Source organism: Dysidea avara, chromosome 1, assembly GCF_963678975.1.
Source record: "Dysidea avara chromosome 1, odDysAvar1.4, whole genome shotgun sequence".
NCBI classification, from domain to species: domain Eukaryota; kingdom Metazoa; phylum Porifera; class Demospongiae; order Dictyoceratida; family Dysideidae; genus Dysidea; species Dysidea avara.
The window spans coordinates 6,947,029-6,971,634 of record NC_089272.1 but is presented as its reverse complement, the minus strand read 5'-3'; the positions used below and the strand labels follow the sequence as shown (position 1 = coordinate 6,971,634).

General features: G+C 37.8%; 1 protein-coding gene across 1 annotated transcript; it reads right to left on the bottom strand.

The window, feature by feature from the left end:
* Positions 1-271: 271 nt before the first annotated feature.
* On the bottom strand, positions 272-21,716 carry LOC136252235 (uncharacterized). The gene is made up of 3 exons (XM_066044672.1): positions 21,324-21,716; positions 777-2,671; positions 272-695 (listed from the first exon to the last, which is right to left on the bottom strand). The coding sequence occupies exons 1-3, from the start codon at positions 21,714-21,716 to the stop codon at positions 272-274; spliced, it is 2,712 nt and encodes a 903-aa protein (XP_065900744.1).
* Positions 21,717-24,606: the final 2,890 nt, after the last annotated feature.

The window sequence follows — 24,606 nt, the reverse complement described above, 5'->3', positions numbered from 1 at the left end:
TGTCCACAGCAAAAATCGTCTTGTTTCATCAAGGCAGCACAGAGCTACGGAGGTGCGAAAATTGCGTTTTCTTTCTTCCTGTCAATATACTCACGGGTGTTACGCGCCGGCTTCTTGGGCCGCACGACACACTACCGTGTGTCTTGATGCCCATAAAGTAAACATTTAAAATATAATTATAATGTCTTACACATGAAAGAATTTTGTACAAACATAGGAAGTATACTGTATACATAATGCTACCTGAACAAATACAATTTATTACAAAATACTATCTACTGTCAAACTTACCGACTCCCTGTTGCATCAGACTATCACCAAATGGTAGATATGATGTTGGATATAACTGATTTTGTGGACCTTGTTGAGTACAGAACAGAGGAGTAAGATTAAGAGAAATTCTAGTGGCACGTTCCACCATAATGTGTGGATAAGGATTGTCACATATAGGACAGTGCACATGAAGCACAGGTCGTTTTGCAGAAGGAATGTATGAATCCAACACAAAAAATATTGATTTTTCCAAGTAAACCATTAACTGAAGAAATAGTTTGAATGCTTCTTTTTGTTTCTTCAGATGTAATTTTTTATGCAGTTGAGCAATGACTACCTTCAAAGAAAATCTATTTGGTTCATACAGTAGATAATAAGTTTGATTGTCACCTAAACTGAATTGTCCAAAGCCATATTGAATCCTAAAGTAAAGAGTAAACAAAGACATTAGTTATTAAATAATATGTGTATAAATTGTTTTAAAAATAGTGTTAATTACATACCTGATAATCTGGTAATTTCTTCCAACATTCCAGGAAATCATTTTAACAAGAATTTGATTGAAGGCACTCTCAGGGAAATACAAGTCTGTGAAATAGTACATGTAAACCTGATCTTCTTCTTTTGGCTTGTAAACAGCAAGTTGAGGGTCATACAGCAATAGTGCAGGAACTATAAATGCTCTTCCTTCTTGAGGTGGTAGAGTAGATTCTCCAGCAAAGCAAGTGTTAGTGGGAATCTGAGCTAAAAGATTAAATGATTGCATTAGTGAAATGATAACATTTTTGAGGTCTAGAACAGAAGCTTGCATTAGAATATGATCAAGAAATCTCTCCTCTAAAATAGCAAACATATCATATCTTTTCCAGGCATGATGAAGTGAGCTGTGAACACATTCTTGTTTGTGTGTTGTAATGATTTGAGCAAAAAGAGAGGACAACCACTGGGGAGAGATAAACACTTTTTCAGCAAGTATTTTGACTTCAGGGACATGTAATATTGTTCCTCTAGTGGTACAATACTGAAGAGCAGCAGATACAGCTTCACTATTCTCATCACCAGGAATACCAGCTCTATTAACTAGTATGGTAAACTCCACCACACTTATTATAGTAGAGCCTTTTTCTACCTCAGCTCTGATAAACTGTTCAAGTCTGAGGTAGCTGATAGGTCGTTCTTCTGAATAAGCAGGAGCAGCAGCTTCCATTATAATGCTACGAACCTTCATAATGTTTTTAATAAATTTTTCCCTTTTTTTATTGCTGATAAATACTATGGCTTTATCAGAATCAGTTGGTAAATGGTCCCTATAAGGCTTATCAGCTAAACTGTCCATGATTATTTTAGTGACATATTCCATCTGTGCTGCAGAGAGTTTCTCAGCATGTGTAGCACAAAGAATGGCAGTAGGTGATCGACGTGACATACAACCCTTAGGAACATCATCAGTGCCTGCATGTGCACTAACAGATTTCATCCAGAAGTGTATGTTTTCAATTGTGGTCATCATTCCTGCAGCTTCTCTTTTCTTCTTTATATGATCATAACGTTCCCGTGCAATAATTTTAGCAGTTAGTACTACAGATGCATTAAATGTGATGGTGACAACATCACGTTTCTTAAGGAAAAAGAGCTGGAAACTAAAAAATGTCAATTGTCCAGCAAAATCTGATATAGAAATATGATTGTCCAGTGCATCAATTTTTTCTCCAAACATTACTTTTTTAACACTGGAGTATGTTTCAGTGCCTTGTGCAGTGTTTGATGTATCCTGATACTGGTCAGTATTTGAAGGTTCATGCTCACTGTTGTCACTGTCATTTCCAATGTCAGCATCAGCCTCAATGAAATCAACTTCTGAATCTGATTCAAAATCATCATAAACAACTGCAGTACTGGATTCTGCAGAATGAGTTGCAGATTTACTTTGTATGACTTCATTGGAAATTATTTTAGATGACATCTCTTTGATATATTCTTTTTCTAATAATTGCTGCACATCTGAAGTTGATGTCTCCTTCCATCCAATAGCATGGGATGACTGTAACTCAAATGAGGTCTCATCTTCAGTTTTCTCATTGACTTTAAACCATTTTATAATGGCCTGTATACCTAGAATGGCACCAATTGTTGACTGTTCAAATTTGTCAAATTTCTTCCCTAACAAAGTTTTTATGCTGCTGGTCTTGCCACTGCCTTCTGGACCGACAAATGTTATTTTAAATGTGCGAGAAGGAGCTACTCCTAGTGCTGCTTGTTTAGTGTATTCTTGTATCAGTGAAGTACTAAGTTTTACTTCTAATTTGTCAACTGATACAAATGTCCCTTTATTTTTAGGACAAATAAACAGTTTTAAATTTTTGAATGTTCCATCAGTGTCTCCAAATTTGGAATCATCCTGCAGTGACCAATAATGTATGACAACATGTAATTACCTTTAAAATCGTTAAGTTGTGCTTTAAACAAAATAGATTATTAGTATCGTAACACTTGATGCAGCAATATAGCTAGTACTAGCAATGTACCAATAATTAGATCAGTGATCAAATCGGTTGCTCATATAGCAATTTCTACCATAATGGTAATCGGCACAAATACTCTGTGAACTGACAAATAGTTTGAGAGATGTACCAATCTACCGGTCTCATTGGATCGGTGCCACTCTGGACAATTTAAGTAGAATCGATTGAACCAATTTTCTGTAGAAGCTATCGATTCGATACCGATCTTTTAATCACCATATCTTTACACATATACTTATTCACTAAAGTATACTACCATTTCTTTCATGAATGCCCATTTAAAACTATGGGAAGCCACACAAATGTACAACTTAAACTTATCGGAGGGTCCTTGGTAAAAAAGCAAACCATGAAAAGTGCTACACCATATCAAATACCCCAGAATTATAAAAATCTCTGCTACAACAGCCTACAAGTTCCAGGTGATTCTTGGTAGGAGCAGGCATTAAAGTATTGTAATTGTGGAAGTTTATTGTCTACACCACCATCATTGCAAATGGTATTGATTCCAGTAACAATACTGTGATCATTATTTAACTAACAATTGATCGATTAGTTTGAGATTACAAAATGCTATTAGAACTACCTGTAACATATCAGTAATCATGTACATACTAATTAGAAAAAATGTCAGATCGGTGCAATATTATTAGGTCGGTAATGATTTTTTTCCTAGATTGTATTGGTATTGATAATGTTCAGAAAAGTTAAATCGGTACATCTGTAATAGCCAGTACAAGTACCATCATTAATTTTGCAGTAATAAAAAAGTCTTCTTGCTCAAATATCAAGCCACATGATAGTGTGTCATGTGGCCAAGAAGCTGGCGCGCCACACTGTGGGTATATTGACAGGAAGAAAGAAAATGTCATTTTCACACCTTTGTGTCTCAGTGATACCTTGTTCGATTGGAACCAAATTTGCTGCAGAGTTGTCCGCCAGCTAGGTGAGTCCACATTCCAAATTTGAAGGAAATCAGGCAAGCCATTTCCAAGTTATGAGCAGCCAAAATTTAGGTTTTTTTTTCTTCGTTTTTCTTCTTCGTCTTTTTGCACACTTGCAAAAATTGCTATAAAATGCAAACTCATACTCCGATCGCCTTAAAATTTGGCACAGAAGGGCAGTCCAAAGGCGAATTATAGTATCAAATGTGGTGTAAATCCGATGAATGGGTAAGGATTTAGGTCCAATTATTCATGTAAAACAAGATTGATTTGTTGTCACGCCTACAGGGTAAACCGTCTCATGGAATGAGTTGAAAATCAACCATTGTAGGAGTGTCTTTTGGTCGTTTGAAAGCAATTGAATTCATGATCATGGAGATATGACACAAAACTGAAGGTTTGTAACAATTGTGTAATCAAGATTCATGAATAAAACAACCAATAATTTTCATGCCTACCAGGTATAGCAATGAGCTGAAAATAAGCAAGTAGCTGGAATAGTCACCACAGAAAGTCCTTGCAGTAGTACAGAGCAATCGGATTACAAACCACTGAGTTGTGATTCCAAAGCCAACTCCGTGTAGTAATTGCGAGATCAAGATACTCTAATAGAACAGTCACCCTAATAGAGCATTCAGCTAGTTCATGACTTAGGGGTAGATCCAGGAACTGGCAAGGGGAGGGGCACAAACAGGCTAAATTGTAAGTGGTTGGGGAGAGCCAGATTCTCTAGTTCAGTGCTGCATTTTTGAAGCAGCAAATAATCACCTCTTACTAGTGTCTCACTGTTGATTTTTGTCATTTTGGCCTTGTCAGATGGTTGTGAAGTCTTAAACGCTGTTTAAAAGGGTCTGAATGTCTCAAACAACAGCAACATGATAATTATTTTTAGAGGCGCTTAATATGCACAAAGGTGCTGGGTGACAATGTCACAGTTAGTTTGACTTTGGTTCGCTTTGATTTCAGATGAATCTACAATAAATGCTAGTAAAATGTGCATAATATTTCCATGAGTTTCTTGGCCTGACACAAACTTTAGTAGCTATTTTTAATTAGAAGTATGGCTGGCTCCTCCACAAGGTGATGGGGGGGCATTTGCCCCAAATGCCTCATCTTGGATCTGCCATTGTGACTTAGTCCATTACAGATTTCTATTATATTGCAAGTTGTACTGTAGGGAGTGCAGCAGTAACCAGTTAATATTGTAGACAGTTCAGCTACAAATATATCACTGTATAATTATTACAAGTCACACTGAAGAGAGTTCAGCTATCAACAAGTCATGCACCCTGTAGAGAGTTCAGCTACAAACAATTCACTCTGTAGAGAATTCAACTAGAGAGATCAGCTAGAAATAAGTTCAGCTCTCTGCAGGGTGATCAGAGATCATCCTGCAGAGAGTTCGGCTACAAAGAAACCATCATTGAGAGAGTTCAGCAGCAAACAAATCATCCTGTAGAGAGATCAGCTAGAAGAAGTCACCTTGTAGAGAGTTCAGCTACAAAGAAACCACCATGTAGAGAGTTTAGCTGCAAACAAATCACCCTGAAGAGATTTCAGGTACAAACAAATCATCCTGTAGAGAGATCAGCTAGAAGAAGTCACCTTGTAGAGAGTTCAGCTACAAAGAAACCACCATGTAGAGAGTTTAGCTGCAAACAAATCACCCTGAAGAGATTTCAGGTACAAGCAAATCATCCTGTAGAGAGATCAGCTAGAAGAAGTTACCTTGTAGTGAGTTCAGCTACAAAGAAACCATCATGTAGAGAGATCAGCTAGAAGAAGTTACCTTGTAGTGAGTTCAGCTACAAAGAAACCATCATGTAGAGAGATCAGCTGCAAACAAAATGACCCAGTAGAACATTCAGCTATGAATAGATAACCCTGTAGAGAGTTCAGCTAATAACAAATCATCCTGTAGAGAGTTCATCTACAAGCAAATCACCCTGTAGAGAGTTCAGCTACATTTCAAGCCATCCAGTAGAGAGATCAGCTGCAAACAAGTTATCCATAGTGAATAATAAATATATTGTATTATATAATTTGCACATTCACTAATAAAATCAGAATTAGTTAAAGTATTTAAAATCTTCTTCATCTTTTTTTTCTTCCTGTGGTAAAGAAAAAAAAGGTAGGTTAATAAAGCCCCAAAGACAGCCATAGGCCGGCTTTGGGGCAGCGTTGAAACCGGGTCGGGTCATCCGGGTCATCCGGGTCACATTTTCCAGACCCGGTTTACAATTTATCCGGGTCTGACCCAGATTGGATCACGTGAGAAGCGAAATTGTTCGTTTGACGACGTGGAAACTTATAAACGCTATCGCGTAGCTCTTTCGTGAGCCACGCCCACTTATTGCATTACCAACATACGCTCAGCCACGCTCATTTGTTAGTAAGTGTAGTATGTAGCACGAAATTGAGGGTATCTATGGTGAGGGGTAGCTATTGTCAGTAGGTGAAGACCTTTTTTTTTTTTTCTTTTCTTTTTTTTTTTTTTGGTCTTCAACCTACAGCTAGGCTGAAGTTGCAATATTTACTCAACACGAATCGAACGCTGAAAATGTAGACTCGTTCGCTCGCTCGAGACTAGCCGAAACACGTCTCGGCTTTAATTAATCCGGGTCACACCCGGATCTGACCCGGATTGCTATCCGGGTCAGTGGGTCATCCGGGTCAGCAGTAGTGACCCGGTTTCAACGTTGCTTTGGGGTATACAAATAAAAAAAGAAGTGAAGTCTAATCCAAAATAGCCAAGCTGTAAAAAAAGAGTACGGCCCTCAAAAAAGCTATGGTGAAAAAAGATGTGAAATCCAAGGTGGCGGCCAAGAAATGGCTGTGATGGTAGGTTAATGGTAAAAACTTTAATAACAACAATTCAGGTGAATTTCGTGCCAAGACCAAGCAGCACCAAATTCACCTGAATTGTCGGTATTAAAATTTTTATCATTAACCTATCATCACAGCTATTTCTTGGCTGCCACCTTGGATTTCACATCTTTTTTGACCATAGCCTTTTTGAGGGTTGCACTCTTTTTTTACAGCTTGGCTGTTTTGGATTAGATATATAGTGAACAGAGCCTCTCCATTACCTGCTTAACATGCTAAGTGATGAGAAGCCATGCACATGTGAGTACTGCTGTCATTGTTACCTAGGTCTTCCAGAAACAGGAGCTGTTACAGTGTTTAAGAATAAATAATTGCACTACATGATAAACTAAATAATCTGCTGTATAGCCAGCTAGCCATCATGGAGTAATCCAGCAGTCTTTGTGGATGCATTAAAATTTGTGTTGCCTAAATTGCCTGGGTTGCATAATAGAGACCACACCACCATAGGTAACCTGGTATTGTTATGCTCTATAGCTAAAATTACACTACTTTTGTTTTCTCAATACTAAAAAATTGTACTAGGAAACACATCATGCAGTAAATACACCTGCAGTATTATTTAATGTACACTTTGCAGAAAATACAATAATTGGATCAGTATAATTAGTATCGACTTTTTAAGGTACAGATTAATCAGGTATTGGTACAACTGAAAAATCTTTACATTATATCTCTAGCTGGTACACAGTATATGAAGTACACTCAGCATGCAGAGTATGCATGCTCTATGCATCTTAGGAAGTCACAGAAAAAATTTTGAAAATTACCCTTTTGAGATTGACTTTGGCAATTCATAATTCTGACCAAACTTTATTTCAATGAGTAAATGTACTGGGATTCACTTCATGTTGAAAGAAAATGATTATCATCATTGTCTAGCAGTGTAATTCTAGTTGTTAGACAGAGGCGCAGCATACTGCTGTTAGTGAAAGGGTATGGGGTGCAAACTCCAGTAGTTTTGAGGCATCATATTTATAATTTAATTACTTAAATCGATGGTAAAATAAAAATGTGGCCAGCAATGTTGTATTGCAACTGTTCTCAAAAATTTCAATTTATCATAGAGTATGATAGTTGGGATGAATACTGTAAGCCCAAAATATCACCTAAAAACTAAAGCAGCTTGACAGTATTGGTTAAGCACAATTAACCTTGAAAATGCATTTGAATGGGGCACTTTGAGATAATAAGTCACTCTCTAGGTTTCCTATGCATGCAAATGCTGTACATGAAATGAACAAGGAGAATACATCCTGACCACCTTAGAGATTCCTATATAAGCATTCGAATTTAAATTGGATGACAGCATCAAGGCTACCTTAGTACAGTCATGGATGTGACGTTTCTACTTTCTGCAATTTTTCTATGTACTTAATATTGTCCTACAGAGTACAGCCCTACTTACACTGTAAAGCCTTAATAAATATATATGCTGTACATAGTCAGTCCACACATTCAGTTGTACAATTAAGTTTTATGGTGTGACTTTTTCCTTTGATGCAGTATGCAGTATGTACCAGTGCACCATACTGTAATTATGTCACAAAAATGGTATATTAGAAATTTTCACATTTGAGTAGGGATGATAAGTACAATAAACTGTGTGGTGTTACAACACCCTTTTTATCTGAGACATGTCACAATGTTAGTGTTGAGCCACATTTGCAACTACTTACCAGTGAACTTCTCTCTTGTCGCTCTGCTAATGCTGAGGATGGTGCTCGGTTAGATTTGAAGGTTGAAAGCTTTTGGGGTACAGACAGGAGGTTGGCTTTCTTTGACATAATGGTATTTGTTTGGTTTGCTCCCTCCTATCTCACATTTTCAGTCACTCAGTGCTATTGCCATGTAGAACTTGAGAAAGAGAGAAAGTATAACAAGAGGGTTAGAGATGTTGAAAGAGGAACTTTCCCTCCACTAGTTTTCTCGTCCCCTGGAGGTATGGGCCCTATTTCCACCATTGTCTACAAATTTATTGTAACCCTGATTGCTGAATAGAGAAATGAACTATATAGTCAGGTACTGCATTTGTTGAGATGCAAGCTATGCTTTTCACTACTCAGATCAGCCATAATGTGGCTGTGTGGATCAAGTTCCACCTACCGTGCTCCCATCACCAATGATGCTATAGACATGGCATGCTTTGGGAGCTTGTATTAATTCATTGTACTCTGATTTTCATGTGTAACATATTTTACAATGATTTGTAAAGGTATCAAAATTTTAGACAGAAATACTCCAACAGAGCAGAACTGTTCTTACACAACAGTCGCACATTTTTGTAAAAAAAAAAAGTCTAAATTCATTTCTCAGTGTGTTAAAAAAATTTCTGTGTCCACCAAAATGGTATCCATGTCTGTTGTATGGCCTGTATGCATAGCATTCTTTAGCATTCTCCTAATACTATGCCAGCAGACGCAAGCCAATATCAATCATATGTTAGAAATATTAGCTTCAAAGATAATTTGTCACTAAATTCAATTTCAGAATACATAATTTTCAATGGGAGACCCCCTAGATGTAAATACCAGAAAAGTTGGAAACCTTTCACCATTGCCCACATTTATTATGTTACAATATTCTTTTCCTAATGGAAATAAAAATGTTTTATTATGATTTCCAACAATGAAGTTCCTTTGATAAATACGTGGATGTTTACATGAATGTTTTGCTAGAGTTTACTTCCCTGCTCTGTTGGAGCATATCAATCTTTAAAACAAGCTTTTAAGAGGGCTCATGTCTCCTCTGTTAATCCTTCACTAAGAGGTGAGCATAAGTGATAATTGTCACGGAGAAGAAAAGTTGAGGAGCAATGAAATTGACCGCTTCTTAACTGAACTTTCTCTCAAGTGATTATTAAATGAACATTAAGTCACTATATTTATACAATGCTGAATATGATGATATAATAAATATAATATGTAATGTTACATCATGATTAGATTACATACTATTAAATAATGAGAATAATTAAATTTTCAGCTCGTGACACTCTGGGGGAAGGAAAAGAAAATACCAATGGGATCATCTTGTAATTGGTTATTCATTCTCTTACATGCTTCAATGGCAGCCTTTCTTGTACTGGGATTCTTGACATCATCGACACTGGGATTAGGAGATTTATCCTCATTACCAATCACTGATTTAATCTCCAGAGGATATAAATAATTGACTGCTCTTTCCAAGATTGTTTTATTAAACAATGGTATCTTCACTGAACGAATCCAAGAGTCCTTGCCTTTTATCAGTTCCACTACTTTAGCCAATTTCCATGCCCTGTGTGGTAGTCCATCATCTCTTAAAATTACAATTTCACCAACTTCTGGTTGTCTACGTACTTGTGATTGTGGACCTTTATGTGCCAGCAGTAAGCTTTCTCTTAAATTGAGTAGATAACCTTTGGTCCATTCATTCCGAAACAGTTGAAGCTGTTTTTGATTCTTCCTCCAGTACTGCAATAAACTCTGTGTCGAATTCAATTTGGGAATATATTCAGTATCTTCAAAACGATCCTCAGTGTCAAAGGGAATTGCATTGTTCTAATTACCTACTAAGAAATGTGATGAGGTAAGGACAAATCTTGATTCAAACTCTTCATAAATATAGGTTAATGGACGAGTGTTAACAATAGCCCCCACATCTGAGAGCAACATCATCAACTTATCCCAGTACAACACTTGTCAGCCCATCCTTTTCCTTAAGGCTCTCTTTACCACCCCCACTAGACGTTCATAAAATCCGCCTTGCCACGGTGCCAGTGCAGTAGTAAACTTCCACTCTATGGCTTCATATGAAAAGAAACTCAATACTACCTCATCTTTGTGTACAGAGGCGGCGGAGACACCTATATTTAGGGGGGGGCTGGTGGTCTAGCTTGGTGTTGCCATGGCCTAGTTGTAAGTTGAAGACAAAAAAAAGGTTATTGCCTGCTGGCAATAGTTGCCCTCTACTAACTAGACTATCTCCTTATTTATAACTACATATGTAGCTTGCTGCACTGCTCCTCAACGAATACTGTGACTGCTCTATTTAGAGTTTCTCAATCTTGACTGCTCTATTAGAGTATCTCGAATGATGCTATTAAGCTAAGCTCTCCATCACAGCTACAGATAATTTTAGAGTGGCAAGCCCCCTACAATTTTTTTCACAGAGGGACTGCAGCCCCCCTGCCCCCCTTCTCTGCCACCCCCGTTTGTGTACATTTCTCCATTGTTGATCTAATGCTGTCTGTACTAAACGGAATTGTGGAGCGTTGTCAGATATGATAGTAGTTGGCTTGCTTCTCTTAGCAATGAAGCACCACAAACAGTCAAGAAAAAGTTGTGCTGATAGTCCTTTCACCAATTCTAGATGAATTGCTCGCACTGCTAAACAAGTGAATAAACAAATCCACATCTTCTGTACTGTGTTGCCTTCCTTGACATGTAAAGGACCGAGATAATCCAAGCCAACATACTTGAATGGATTTGATACTGAAACCTTTTCCTTCGGCCATGGTGGCATATCAGGGAGACTAAAAGATGGACCATTATGATGTTTACAGACTACACATTGATACAATACGTGTTTAACTTCTACCCTTCCATGAGGGATCTAGTATTCTGATTAAGAGTATGGGATACTTCTGCATGAACCAGATGTCCATGAACTTCCAAAATTAACAACTTCATAAAATAACTTCCCCGAGGTAATAACTTGGGATATTTTGCTTTATCTCTGATGTCAGTGTAAGTATACCTCCCATAACATCGTAAAATCTCAAACCCATCTAGTTGTAAGCCAAGCTGTTTCTGTAAACAGTGGCATCTTTTCTGTTTAATGGCAATAAAAACTGCTGTAAAATGATAATGTTGAATAGTGTAAATCCACATAAGTGATGCTGACTTAATTTCACACCATATAATAGGACCAGTATCCACTAACACTCTAAAAACGGTAATCAACAAATGAAAACATCAAAATTTTTTTCTAGTTTCTTCTTGTAACTTATTTCACACCTTCATCTTAATAAATTTGAAGACATAAACTGAAACTCGTAACAATCTCCACAAAGATGAATAACGTGGCTCATCCATCCCAAAGAGAAACACATCTTTTCATCAACTCCAGCCACCATAGTAACTTCAGCAGATGACTTAGAGTTTCTGATTTCTTCCAAGTTTTCTGAAATTATCTCAGGCAGATTCCAGACTGGCCAGAAAATATGATTACTCCCCAACCACGATGGACCATGCCACCACAATGGACAATGATTAAACTCAATAACTGACAAACCTCGAGTAGCCAAATCAGCAGGATTTTGACTAGAAGCAACGTATCAAAATTTAAATTCTCTGCTCATCTTTATTTCCTTTATACGATTCTCAACAAAAACTGATAATGGCTTTGGAGTCCTCAGCCAGTGCAACATGCACTGCGAGTCAGTCCACAGTATTTTTTCAGATATGGTAATTCTCAGCTCATGTCGTACAAAATTAGCAGCTCTGACTCCTATTAAGACTGCCATCAACTCTAAATGAGGTATTGTAAGCTAAACTGTCTAGATTTCCCTTCCTAGTAGGTAGGAACTAGTCGCATTTTTGAAAACACTAGATTTGTATGAACAATACTACCATCAGTGATTCTCAGATAAACTGCTGTAGCATAACACACAAGTGATGCATCACAAAACACTAACAACAGATGGGTTCCTCCATCCTTTATTCCCACAAAACGTGGAATATCTAAACAAGGAACATTTCACAGATTAACTTCCATTTTTAACAAAATTCTCAGGCAGAGGACAATCCCAAGATAATTTATCTATCCTCCATAATTCCTATAAAAACACCTTTCCATGGTAAGTAACAGGTATAATGAGACCAACTGGATCAAAGATTTTCGCTACAAAATTCAATACACGTTTTTTGTTACAGTATTATCAGTTGACACCTTGTCCACTCCAGTAATATTAATCACTTCTCTAATTCTATCCCATAACCATCCAAACACTTCAACTCTGTCATCTTTCACTAGATATACTTCATCAGCTGGAAGTAGACTCAAGAATTCATTTGAGTTCGAGTACCACTCACGAAGATTCGTTGATGCTCTTCGGAAGATAGCCTTTTCTTCTTGATAAATATCAAAGGCTTGTTTACTAGACTTAGCCCCAATCAAGACATTGTCTTCATATATATTACTCATGATATTCAGGGCTAGTGGTGTCCCTTCCTTTTGAAGATGACATTTCAATGTGGCACCCAATAAAAAAAGGACTGCAAGTCAGTCCAAACAGCACTCTACAGAAACGATACACTTCTATGCTATCATCATTCACAATAGGCTTATTCACATCTTTCAACCACAAAAACCTGGTAACACCACGTTCATCATCTCGAATAACAATTTGAAGAAAGGCTTTCTCTATGTCTGCTAAAATAACAATCCACTAAAGCCTAAATCACATCAGAAGTCTAACCAAATCAGGTATGATTATAGGACCACGGTGTAGACAGTCATTCAAACTACTTGAAGTGCTCTGCTGAACCATCATAAACTATATGGACCTTTGTTGTGGCCTTCGAAGGGGTCAACACAAGATGGTGAGGTAGGTAATATTTCCTTGTGTTAGTCAAGGTAGAATTATCAACTCTTTCAATCATTCCTTACTCTAACTGATGGCGTAATATAACAATGTATTTCTGTATTAACTCAGGATCAAGTTGAAAATGATTCACAAGTGACTTCATACGTTTACAGCAAGTGTGTAGTTATCAGGTAAACAAACATTCTTTTGTTTCAATGGCCAGGCAATATAGTATCGCCCTTTATTAAACTTAATACTTTCACAAAACTTGTACAGAACTTCATTATCATCATAATCTGGTGTAAGGGGGTCTTTAATCCCTATTGCTTCAAGAGATCACAGATTCTCTAAAGAGGGCTTACCCATACCATGGGTATCCGTCAAACGACACAAATATTGCTTAACATCAGCAGACACAAATAAAGTATGATAACCACTACCGTTATGTGTGGAACAATAATTATTACTATTGCTACATTTGCTTGTGACAATATATCCAAATTTGGATGACAACATGAACATACCAGAGGGTAAAACCATCTTATTGCCGCCAACAATGTGCCAGAAAAAATCAGATCCAATTAGAATGTCCACTGTTGATAACTCTGCTTCAATAGGGATATTATCAGCTAACTGGTTACTAGGTATCAATTTTAAAATCTCCAGATCTTTCTGAGACAGTGGACGTCTTTGTAGACTGCCTGTAATTTGTTTCAGCACATTAGCTGAAAGTGACAAATATTAACCATCCTTTGCCTTTACTTTAAAGTTTACAACATATGTATCTACCTCTCTTGTTTCTCAACACCAAATGTGGACACAGATAGGTGTTCCTCATATTCACAGTACAGCTTCAGTTGTTTTGCCAGTTTGACAGCCATAAAAGTTCTTTGACTGGCACTGTCTAACAGCACTCTAGCATTAATAAAAATCCTTCCATCTGAGCTCTGTACTGTAAAAATTACAGTTTGTAGCAATACTAGTTCACCAGCCGCTAGCAAATATTGAATAAACTGAGTTGACCGGCACACTGTGTGGCACTTGTAGACTGCAATGGCACCTTGCCAGCAGCTGTCAAGGTAGCATCTCCTATATTAGTAACATTATCAGAATGTGTGACACAAAAGGAATCATTATTAGTATCATCACCAGAGAACTTTTCAGGACATAAACAGCGGTTATGATAACCTCTTTTCCCACAATTGTCACAACATCACTTATGGAGATTAGGACAGCTCTTCAAAACGTGTCCAGGTTTCAGGCAGATAAAACAATGTTTCTTTTCATTTAATTTCCTTTTTCCTAGCCACAAGTGTGGCATACCTATCACAATGATCATTATAATGGTCATCATCACAAAATATACAAGGTCACATAACCCTCTGACTATTCCCTTTGCCACTGAAACTAGCAAACACTTCTGCTGGGGTGGTCTGAGATTGGTAACCTTTCTCCTTGTCAGTGGGACAATAAACAGACCTTTGCCTTATACCCCAACGTCACCTTGTACTTGTAGGTGACCCTTGGTGTTATATATAAGTATAATGAAAAACATTTTCTTGTACTCTTATATACTGTAAAATTGCCTTTCTCAGATTCTCCATATTCCACCTTTCAGTGGGTGGCTTAGATTCTTCCAACTTGATAACCACTTCAAGTGAAAATTTTGACAAAGCTAGTTGGATTAGCATTATTTGATTGTTAACAACCTCCCCTTGTAGTTCTAATTGCTTCAATATCTTTTATATTTGTTCTTGTGTTTTACGGATTTCTGTAAATTTATTAACTGACCTTGGAAGACCTTGCAGCTTAATGTACAAGGATTCAATGATAACATCCACTCTTCCAAACTTTCCTTTAACAGAGTGACTGCTAAATCATAATTATCATTTGTGATTGCTATAATACCAGAAATGGCTGCTGCTGCAGTGCCTCTTAAAACACCCTTAAGATAAGTAAACTTTGACACCTTGGACAAATTTTGTTGATCCACAGATGTAGTAAACATTTCCCAAAATTCAGTCCATTGCTGAATGTCCCATCAAAACAAGGCAACTGTATTTTAGGTAAATTTACCTTAACACTATTGCCTTGACTTAAGCTGCCATCTACAACACTTGACTTGAAAGATTAGAGTGGGCATTAGACTGGTCAAACGGAGAAGGGTTTAGGACAGGTGGGTTAAGCATTACACTTTGCTGGCTCAGCTCGACTTTTACACCTTATGCATTTTAATCTTCCTTTAAATTGAGTTATAATCTCACCAGCATTCATTAATGTTTCAATGTATCCTTCTGTACCTTCTGCTACTTGTGCATGCTCCTTTTCCTCCATGACTTTTTCCTCTACTTTCAATTTGCTCAGTAGTATGCCCCACTCGTGGTCACATCTTTCTAGAATAGTAACATTATTATTAATACGTTCTGTATACTCCTCTATAGTCGCTTCCTTGTCTTCCACATCTTCTTCATTAATAGGCGAGACAAGAAACTTTTCTGCATGCATCCTCCAAATATCCTTGTAATCAAGCCTTCGTGGGTCCAAGTAGCTTATGAATTGGCCCAGACATCTTTGCTCAGTAGCCCGAAACGCAATATGTCCTGCATGCTCACTGTGCCAATAAACTGTGTCGTGGAGAAGAGAAGTCAAAGAGCAATGAAATTGACCGCTTCTTAACTGAACTTTCTCTCAAGTGATTATTAAATGTTAAGTCAGTATCATACAGTACGATAGTACTGTATGGTAGGGACGACGAAGATGTGGGCGTGGTCTACAAAGATAAATCAAGCCAAAATCATCTTTGCAAACCATTCACGGCCACTTGATAGTATTGGTCAGGTATAACCAAGCCCAAACATGCCTTCAGAATGACCAGAAGCATTTTCGATTAGGTGCTACAAAATTTAAAAAAAAATTATTGTTGCGAATTTTCTACTGCCTCACTGCCTCACTGCCTGCCTGATGCATTCAGTCAAGCGTAGCAGAAAATTGGTTACAGCTACAGCCTTACTTCTTTGGCGGAAATGCTTCGAATTTCATGGAGATGAAACTTTTAGTATTTTAAATATCCTACAATGTATGCGCTATTGCTTACTGATTTTCCTTTGATCCTTCTTTATCGTGGCCATTGCTCATCAGTAGGGTTTCCATATCAATAGGGCTTCCATAATCATTGTGAATATACGTGTTATCGCACCAAACTTTTAGAATACGTTTGTGATTTGACGTTTGGTTTATACAGGACCTATCGTACGTCGTCGACAAGACACATGCGTAAGACATCTTGTTTAGTATTAGTGTGTTTGTTGTTTAATGGCTAGGTTTAACTGCTTGCATTTCTAAACGTATTTCTTTGCGACTAACACATTCTTCGCTAATACAGTATTAACACTTCTTAATGTATCCTTGCATGTGCTTACTATTGTCTACACAGTCAGCAAAACCATATACATACATGATTGGAATAGTCAAATAACTATCTAAAGCTGTTAACACTATTAAATGTAAAATGCATATACAAAACTTCTAATTCAATGCATGAATAATAATGTATTAAGTGCATAATCTCATAGAAACCCTGCATATTATGCTTTGTCACAATTCCCTGTCATTTGTCAGTCGCTCCAGCAGCATTGTCCTTATGTGCAACAATTACTTATTGTGTTCCACAATATTCCCACTACAATGATCAATGTGTACTGTATAGCTAACCTATGACAGGTACAAAGAAAGCATAGCTTATTTGGTAATATCATTGTTAACAAAGTTATAGCTAACGAATGTGTAAAAGGTAGAGTAGGGCTTATCATACAGTACAATAGTAATTGTATAGTAGGGACCACAAAGGAGTAGGCGTGGCCCTCAAAATAATATCACCCAAAAATCAGCCTCAATTTTCTCTTATGACGATGAGGCAGTATTGGTGAGGTAAAACTAAATCCAAACAAGCTTTCAGATCGACCCAAAATGCTTTCAACAAGTTCTTGATTAAAATGCTGTGTAACGGGTTAAACATAGCTGAGAACGAAGCGTAATGGTAACTTCACTTTTCACACGATAATTGATATAGCTGGGGCACGCGGTGCCTTTTCAGATGCGGTATGCATGGGTTCACCAGCCATAATAAAATTATTTACAAACAAAGTTAACAAACAAGTACACGAAAAAATTTGGAATTTTCAACTACAGTAGGAACCATAGCACTTGATAAAAAGTACTGAAACAAGTTGGAGTAGTCCATGATATTAAATCACTGTAATACAATAAGAAGTGTTATATCCCTACTGTGCATTTCCGTTATGGTATCTTGAGCACAGTATAGGGATATAACACTTCTTTTTGTATTACAGTGATTTAATATCATGGACTACTCCAACTTGTTTCAGTACTTTTTATCAATGTGCTATGGTCCCTACCAACGTTGAAACCGGGTCACTACTGCTGACCCGGATGACCCACTGACCCGGATTTGACCCGGATTAATTAAAGCCAAGACGTGTTTCGGTTAGTCTCGGGCGAGCGAACGAGTCTACATTTTCAGCGTTCGATTCGTGTTGAGTAAATATTGCAACTTCAGCCTAGCTGTAGGTTGAAGACCAAAAAAAAAAAAAAAAAAAAAAAAGGTCTTCACCTACTGACAATAGCTACCCCTCACCATAGATACAGATACCCTCAGTTTCGTGCTACATACTGCACTTACTAACAAATAGGCGTGGCTGAGCATATGTTAGTAACGCGATAAGTGGGCGTGGCTCACGAAAGAGCTACATGATAGCGTTTATAAGTTCCATGTCGTCAAACGAACAATTTCGTTTCTCACGTGATCCAATCCGGGTGAGACCTGGAGAAAATGTGACCCGGATGACCCGGATGACCCGACCCGGTTGCAACGCTGGTCCCTACTGTAGTTGAAAATTCCAAATTGTTTCGTGTACTTGTATTATACAATGCTGAATATGATGACATAATAATTATAATACGTAATGTTACATCATGATTAGATTACATAATATTACATGATGAGAGTAATTAAATGTTCAGTTCGTGACAATAATTATGCTACTATAAATTATTGTGCTGCGCTGTATACTGTTACTTACTCATTTCCATGCTGCTAAACTATATCTAATCAAAAACAGCTAAGCTGTAAAAAAAGGTGCGGCCCCCAAAAAGGCCATGGTGAAAAAAGATGTGAAATCCAAGGTGGCGGCCAAGAAATGGCTGTGATGGTAGGTTAATGGCAAAAATTTTAATAACGACAATTCAGGTGAATTTGGTGCCAAGACCAACTGGCACAAAATTCACCTGAATTGTCGTTATTAAAATTTTTACCATTAACCTACCATCACAGCCATTTCTTGCTATGGAGATTCTACGATCCGGGTCCGGGTCCTATGCTATGGAGATTCTACGATCAAAATGCACAATAGGTATTTTTTCACCTCTTATTGTTTTACAGTATCTGTACATTACATACTACTCTGATCCAGCTTATTTCAGTACTTTTTACTGCAGCAATATTACACTGTCTCTAGTCTAGTTTAAAAATTCTTCAGTTTTTTCTTATACAGTGGAAACTCAGTTATCTGAACCCCTGGGGTAGTCCATAAGTCTGAAAAGTCCGTATCTCTGAAACTGTGTATAAATAACTATAAAGAAAAAAATTTAATTATCAGTGCTTTCAACTACCCTAACAGAGCAGTCACTACTCTAATAGAGTGGTCATTTTTGTAGTTAAGTTAATTGAGAATCCGGATAAGTGGGGTCCGGATAACTGAGGTTCCATTGTACTTGTTAGTGAACTTTCTGTCAATTCATGAAAGCCAGCTACTGTCATATATCTAAATACTGCTACAATTGTCATATTCATGAGTGAGATCATATTCATGAACGAGATCATGATCTAATTATTCATAAATTGCAATCCAGCTGTACATATACTACTGATATGCACCAACTGGTGGCACCAATGTCTGGCGTAGCCATCAGACTAATTCACTTACACCAGGCTTGAGCAATTATGCTTTGAAAATAGCCTATTATGCTTCTGAGCAGTGCTCAAAAATCCAGCCTATTATGCTCAAAACTATGCTTTAAAAATCAAGATTATGCTCTAGAGTTTGCTGTTTTATCAGTATTTCCTGACTGTTATATTAGAGTATGTGACTTCTCTATTATAATATCTCATTTTATTCTGTAAGTGTAACTAATCAACCAAGAAACAATAAAATTGCACACTTTCGTGATATGAAATGCAGCATTAAGTACTAGTAATGTTTTACTTTATTTTTGGTGCACACATTGCACATGTATAATTTAAAATCTTGATAATCATCCTATAATGCTGGCATAATGCTTGATGCTTTTGCTAGCCTATTATGCTCGAATTTATGCCGGAATAATTGGTGCAAGCCTAACTTACACACAGCTATGCCAGACTAACACACGTACAACATACTCGTGCTTGGCGCATACCACTCCACAAGCAGTCCACTTCCTGGTGGCAGGCAACATCTTGTCTACAATGGAGAACAGCTCAACAAACTACCCACACGTATATTCCAATATGTTGGTGCAATACCACTGTGAAATGTGCATGTCTGGAAGTTGAAGCTGTAGTGTGCCATGGCTGCTTTAGTATATGGAAAGATATAACTAAGACAATTAGTGCACATATCGTATGGATATCAATATGGCTGTCAATATGACAAAGGTGTCTTCTTAAGTGAATCCGAAGCATTTCTGTTAAAGAAGTAGGGCCGTAGCTGTAGCTACTTTTCTGCTACGCTTACTTGAACACATCAGGCAGGCAGGCAGGCAGGCAGTCAGTAGAAAATTCCATTAAATAAATGCTTTTATAATTCTGTAGCAACTTGATGAAAATGTTTCGAGTACATTGAAGCCACTTTTGGGCTAGATTTACCCAACCAAAACCGTCATAGGGGAAATCGAGGCAGGATTTTGGGTGATATGTACCTTCATCATACCTACTATACAGTACTATCATACTGTATGATGGGAAAATGTGCTCTATATTTCCATAATTTGTCATTGTGCTATATTATCCATAAAAGAGTGTTTATTTTCCTTTGTATGGCAATAAAGCATATTTTGTGTGAACTTGACACAACCATACACATGAAGACACTGAAATGATCATTATTAGCCCAGTAAGATAAGTAGCTGTCACAAATGTTACTATAGAAATTACCAACAAATCAATGGCTACACGTCCAAATGCTTGTAATTTCAGTGCAATAATCATACAACTTAGACTTTAATTCTTTACTATACTGTACACCATTGTAAGTGCTTGGTATCTAGGTTTAATGGCCACTTGATATTGACACCTTTAACCTTGCTGCATTGCTAGCTACAACTCAGGGCACACTCTCAGTAAATGATTAGACAACTGTACAAGCTGTCCATTACTTGAATGGTCTAGCAAGCCTTCCACAGTTATTCACTTTGTCATCCTGTTTTGGAAAATTCTGGATCTCAATTTGTGTGACAATTTGGTCTACAATTAATCATGATTAGGAAATAGTTTTCTTGGAAGTTTCCTCAGTCATTGTGGCATTCCATGTCATGATAAATGGCATTAATACTTTCTTCTTGATGCAACTATGGATTTATACATTAAACCAGTAAAAGTACCATGTATGCTGCAAAATGTAGCACTCAGGCATGGTCTCAAGTCAAATATAGCACTCAATTTTGTGTCACGTTATATTTGTATCTCGACCTCACTCTTAAGCTATACTTCTCATACGTATTGCACTTACCATTGCACTTCAACTAGTATGTATACACAAAAATATAGATTAGCAAAATCCTATCTTTACCAAAAGTACGTATATTACTTCTAATATTGTTCTAAGGTGTTTACTCATGAAGACATTCACACCGAGTTGAGTTTTCCATCATTACTGCTAACATGCATGTATATTATACAGATTTGCATTGGTACCATGTAGTGTCTTGATACATTAGGTATAGCTGTCTTACAGACTGTCTTCTTTAGTAAATTTTGCATAATGTTTATCAAATAATAAAATGTCATTGTTGTTTTAGTTGTAGTGACAATGAAACATTATTTTACTTTATATACAGTACATATCCACTTACCAAAATTTCAACTCCAAAATAAGTGCCAACTTTTCCATGATCAAGAAGTCCAATATATCTTATGGTAGCTGCGACAGGAATTAACTCACTTTCTAGCCTCACTTCCACTTCATCTCCAATGGTAAGTGATATCATGGCAGTAAGTAACTCAGGTTTGTTAATGAACAAATTATATCTTGAATTTAAGTCAGTTATAGCTAACAGAAACTTCACATAAAGATGGTGTACATGTTTCAGTTGCTCTTTTTCACAATTGACATGTAATTTTGGATTGGAGTTGTGAACATACCACCCATCAGTTTTGGATGAATGCAATAGTTCTCCTCTGCTGACTAAATTTCTATGACTAGGAAATATCTTCTTTTGTATGTATATGTAGTTCTCCAATAGCATGTAGTATACTAATAACAGAAAGTTAAATTTGTGTATACAATTAAGTCAAAGGTGCTGCTTACTAACTTACAAGCAGCTGCTACACATGTTGATGTTGATTATATTGACAACTTATATAGGTGTGTACATATAAACAGTAAATGACAACACATGCATTCATTTAATTATAGTATGTGTGTGTGTGTGTGTGTGTGTGGGGGGGGGGGGTCAGTCTTTTTAAAGACTATTTTTGTTGGTGCCTCCCCATGGTGATCCCTGGGCAGTATTTGTGTGTTCACTTACAAATGCTGGTGAAAGCCAACAAAGCACTTTTAGAATTGTGTGGAGTAGTCTAGATTCCAGTAGTGTTAAGCTTATCTTGCTGCTTGTGACCCAGGATAAGCTACATCTTTGTGCAGTTTTTTAAACTGTTCATTATCACAAGAGTTCGGAGTGTAATATTTTGCAGTTAATGGATTTGTTGGTTGGTAGTTGGAATGTAAGATCTTTAGTGGAGAGTTCTGGTTATGCACGTATTTGTAGGAGTAGACCTGTAATTGTGGCAGCTAATGGTAGTGTAGATCGCAAATTGGATATGTTAGTTAAAGAATTAGAGATATCAAATTTGTGTGGCAGACATACAAGAAACTAAGTGGTGAGTAAAGGATGTTTGGCCAGCAGCTGGTGGTTGTACCTTTCTCCATTCTGGCAGGCCCCTGCCTGAAGGGAATGGTGTTGCATCCAGAGGTGAAGGTGTTGGAATTCTTCTTAATAATGTGGCTACTGAGGCATGGAGACAAGCTGGTGAGGTATGGAAGGTGGTTAATTCAAGAATTATATTAGCAAAGCTATGCTGGACTAGCCATGGAGGTAAACATCATAATAGTAAGAGCAAACCTGTTAATAGTGTGTGTGTGTCTGCTGCTCCTCCGGGAGTACAATTAAAGTTTAGGTGTGAGCTTCAAGATGTTATTGATGCCATCCCCCATGATGAGTTACTGGTGTTACTTGGAGACTTTAATGCTAGAGTTGGAGTGCTGGGTCCTGATGAGGAATCTTGGAGGGGTGTGTTGGGGAAACATGGGTTGAATGACAGGAATGAGGCAGGGGAGTTGTTGCAGTTTTGAGTGATGAATCAACTTACAGTTATGAACACTTGGTTTAGAAAGAAGAGTATACATTATGGTACCTGGAGACATCCTGCTTCGGAGGTGTCCCATATAATTGACTTAGTGATGATGTGGATGGATCAACGGAAGTACTGTGGAGATGTTTGTGTTATGAGAGGGGCTAATTGTTGGACAGATCATCACTTAGTCAGAGCTAGATTAAGGTTTAGGTTTTCGCATGTGGGTGCTGGTGGTGTTCAAAGAAGATCTTTCTCCATTTAAAAGTTGGCACTGCCTGCTAAAAGGGATGCTTATGTGAAGTAGAAGAGGCCTTGCGTGTCTACTCATACAGGTCTGATTTATGTAATGAATATAACTAGCAGGAATTGCGTTGTTGTATTGTCTAGGCAGCAGAAGATGCCATTGGCCGTGGGAAACAGAAACAACCTGAAGACAACGTACAGACATTAACACCATTAATCAATGCAAAGAATGTAGCACACAATAGAATGCTTAATTCCAACTCAGCTGGAGCAAGAAGAGCTTTTAGGCAGTCACAGCGGTTGGTTAAGAAGGCAGTTGATAAGGTAAAAGAGAATTGGATTTTGAGTGTGGCCAAAGAAGCAGAGGAGGCTGTCAAAGATGGGAAGACCCATTGGGAGTGCATTAGACGGCTGCAGCAGGACTATGCAGATCAAAGACCATGTATACCTAGAATGGTAAAGAAAGAAGATGGACAATTGACTAATGGACCATCAGAGATGTTACAACGGTGGCATCAGCACTTTAGTAAGTTGCTGATCTGACAGAGTAACTATGACGAGGAAGTGATTCAGCAGTTGCCTGTTGTTCCTCCTGACCCTGAGTTTGATGATCCTCCATCCATGGAAGAGTTAGAATTGGCATTGTCACAGTTGAAGAGGCGTAAGGCTGGTGGGAGGACTGGTATTCTTCCAGAGTTGTTGTTGTGTGGTGGTTCCGCATTACGGAGTAGGCTACTACAATTAATGCAAGATATTTGGAGAGATGGTGAAGTACTGGTAGACTGGAAGGATGCTGAAGTGTTTCCAGTGCCGAAGATGGGTGATTTACAGAATTGTGACAATTGGCGTGGAATTAGTTTATTGGATGTAATCGGTAAAGTGTTTGGTCGAATTATCCAGGAAAGGCTTCAGCACATTGCGGAAAACATCTTGCCTGAATCACAATGTGGTTTTCAAAAGGGAAGGGGCTGCTGTGATATGATTCTTGTGGCTCAACAACTATTGGAGAAGGTACGTGAACACCAAGAATTGCTGTTTATCCTTTTTGTTGACTTACGAAAAGCATATGATTCGGTGCCTAGAGATGCTTTGTGGAAGGTCTTGGAGAGGTCTGGTGTTCCTCCTTGTATGTTAGGTCTTTTCATGAAGGTATGCATGCAGTAGTTAGGGTAGGTGGCACTCTGTCTGAATGTTTTGAAGTTAGAAATGGTCTACGGCAAGGATGCACCTTGGCACCCGCACTATTCAATCTGTACTTTAGTGCTGTAGTGACTACCTGGAGGTGTGATTGTGATAAAGTTGGCGTTGATGTACTGTCTCATCCTAGGAGGAAGTTGGTTGGTGATTGAACGGCTAAATCTCGACTTAACACTATAAAAGTAACAGAATCTCAGTTTGTTGATGACCTGGCACTGTATGCTTCCAGCCGTGATAAGTTAGAGAGTGTCATTACAAGGTTTGTAAGGAGGACAGAGAGATTGGGTCTGACCGTTAGTGTTCCTAAGGCCAAAGGGATGGCTTCTGGTGATGGTTTGAGTG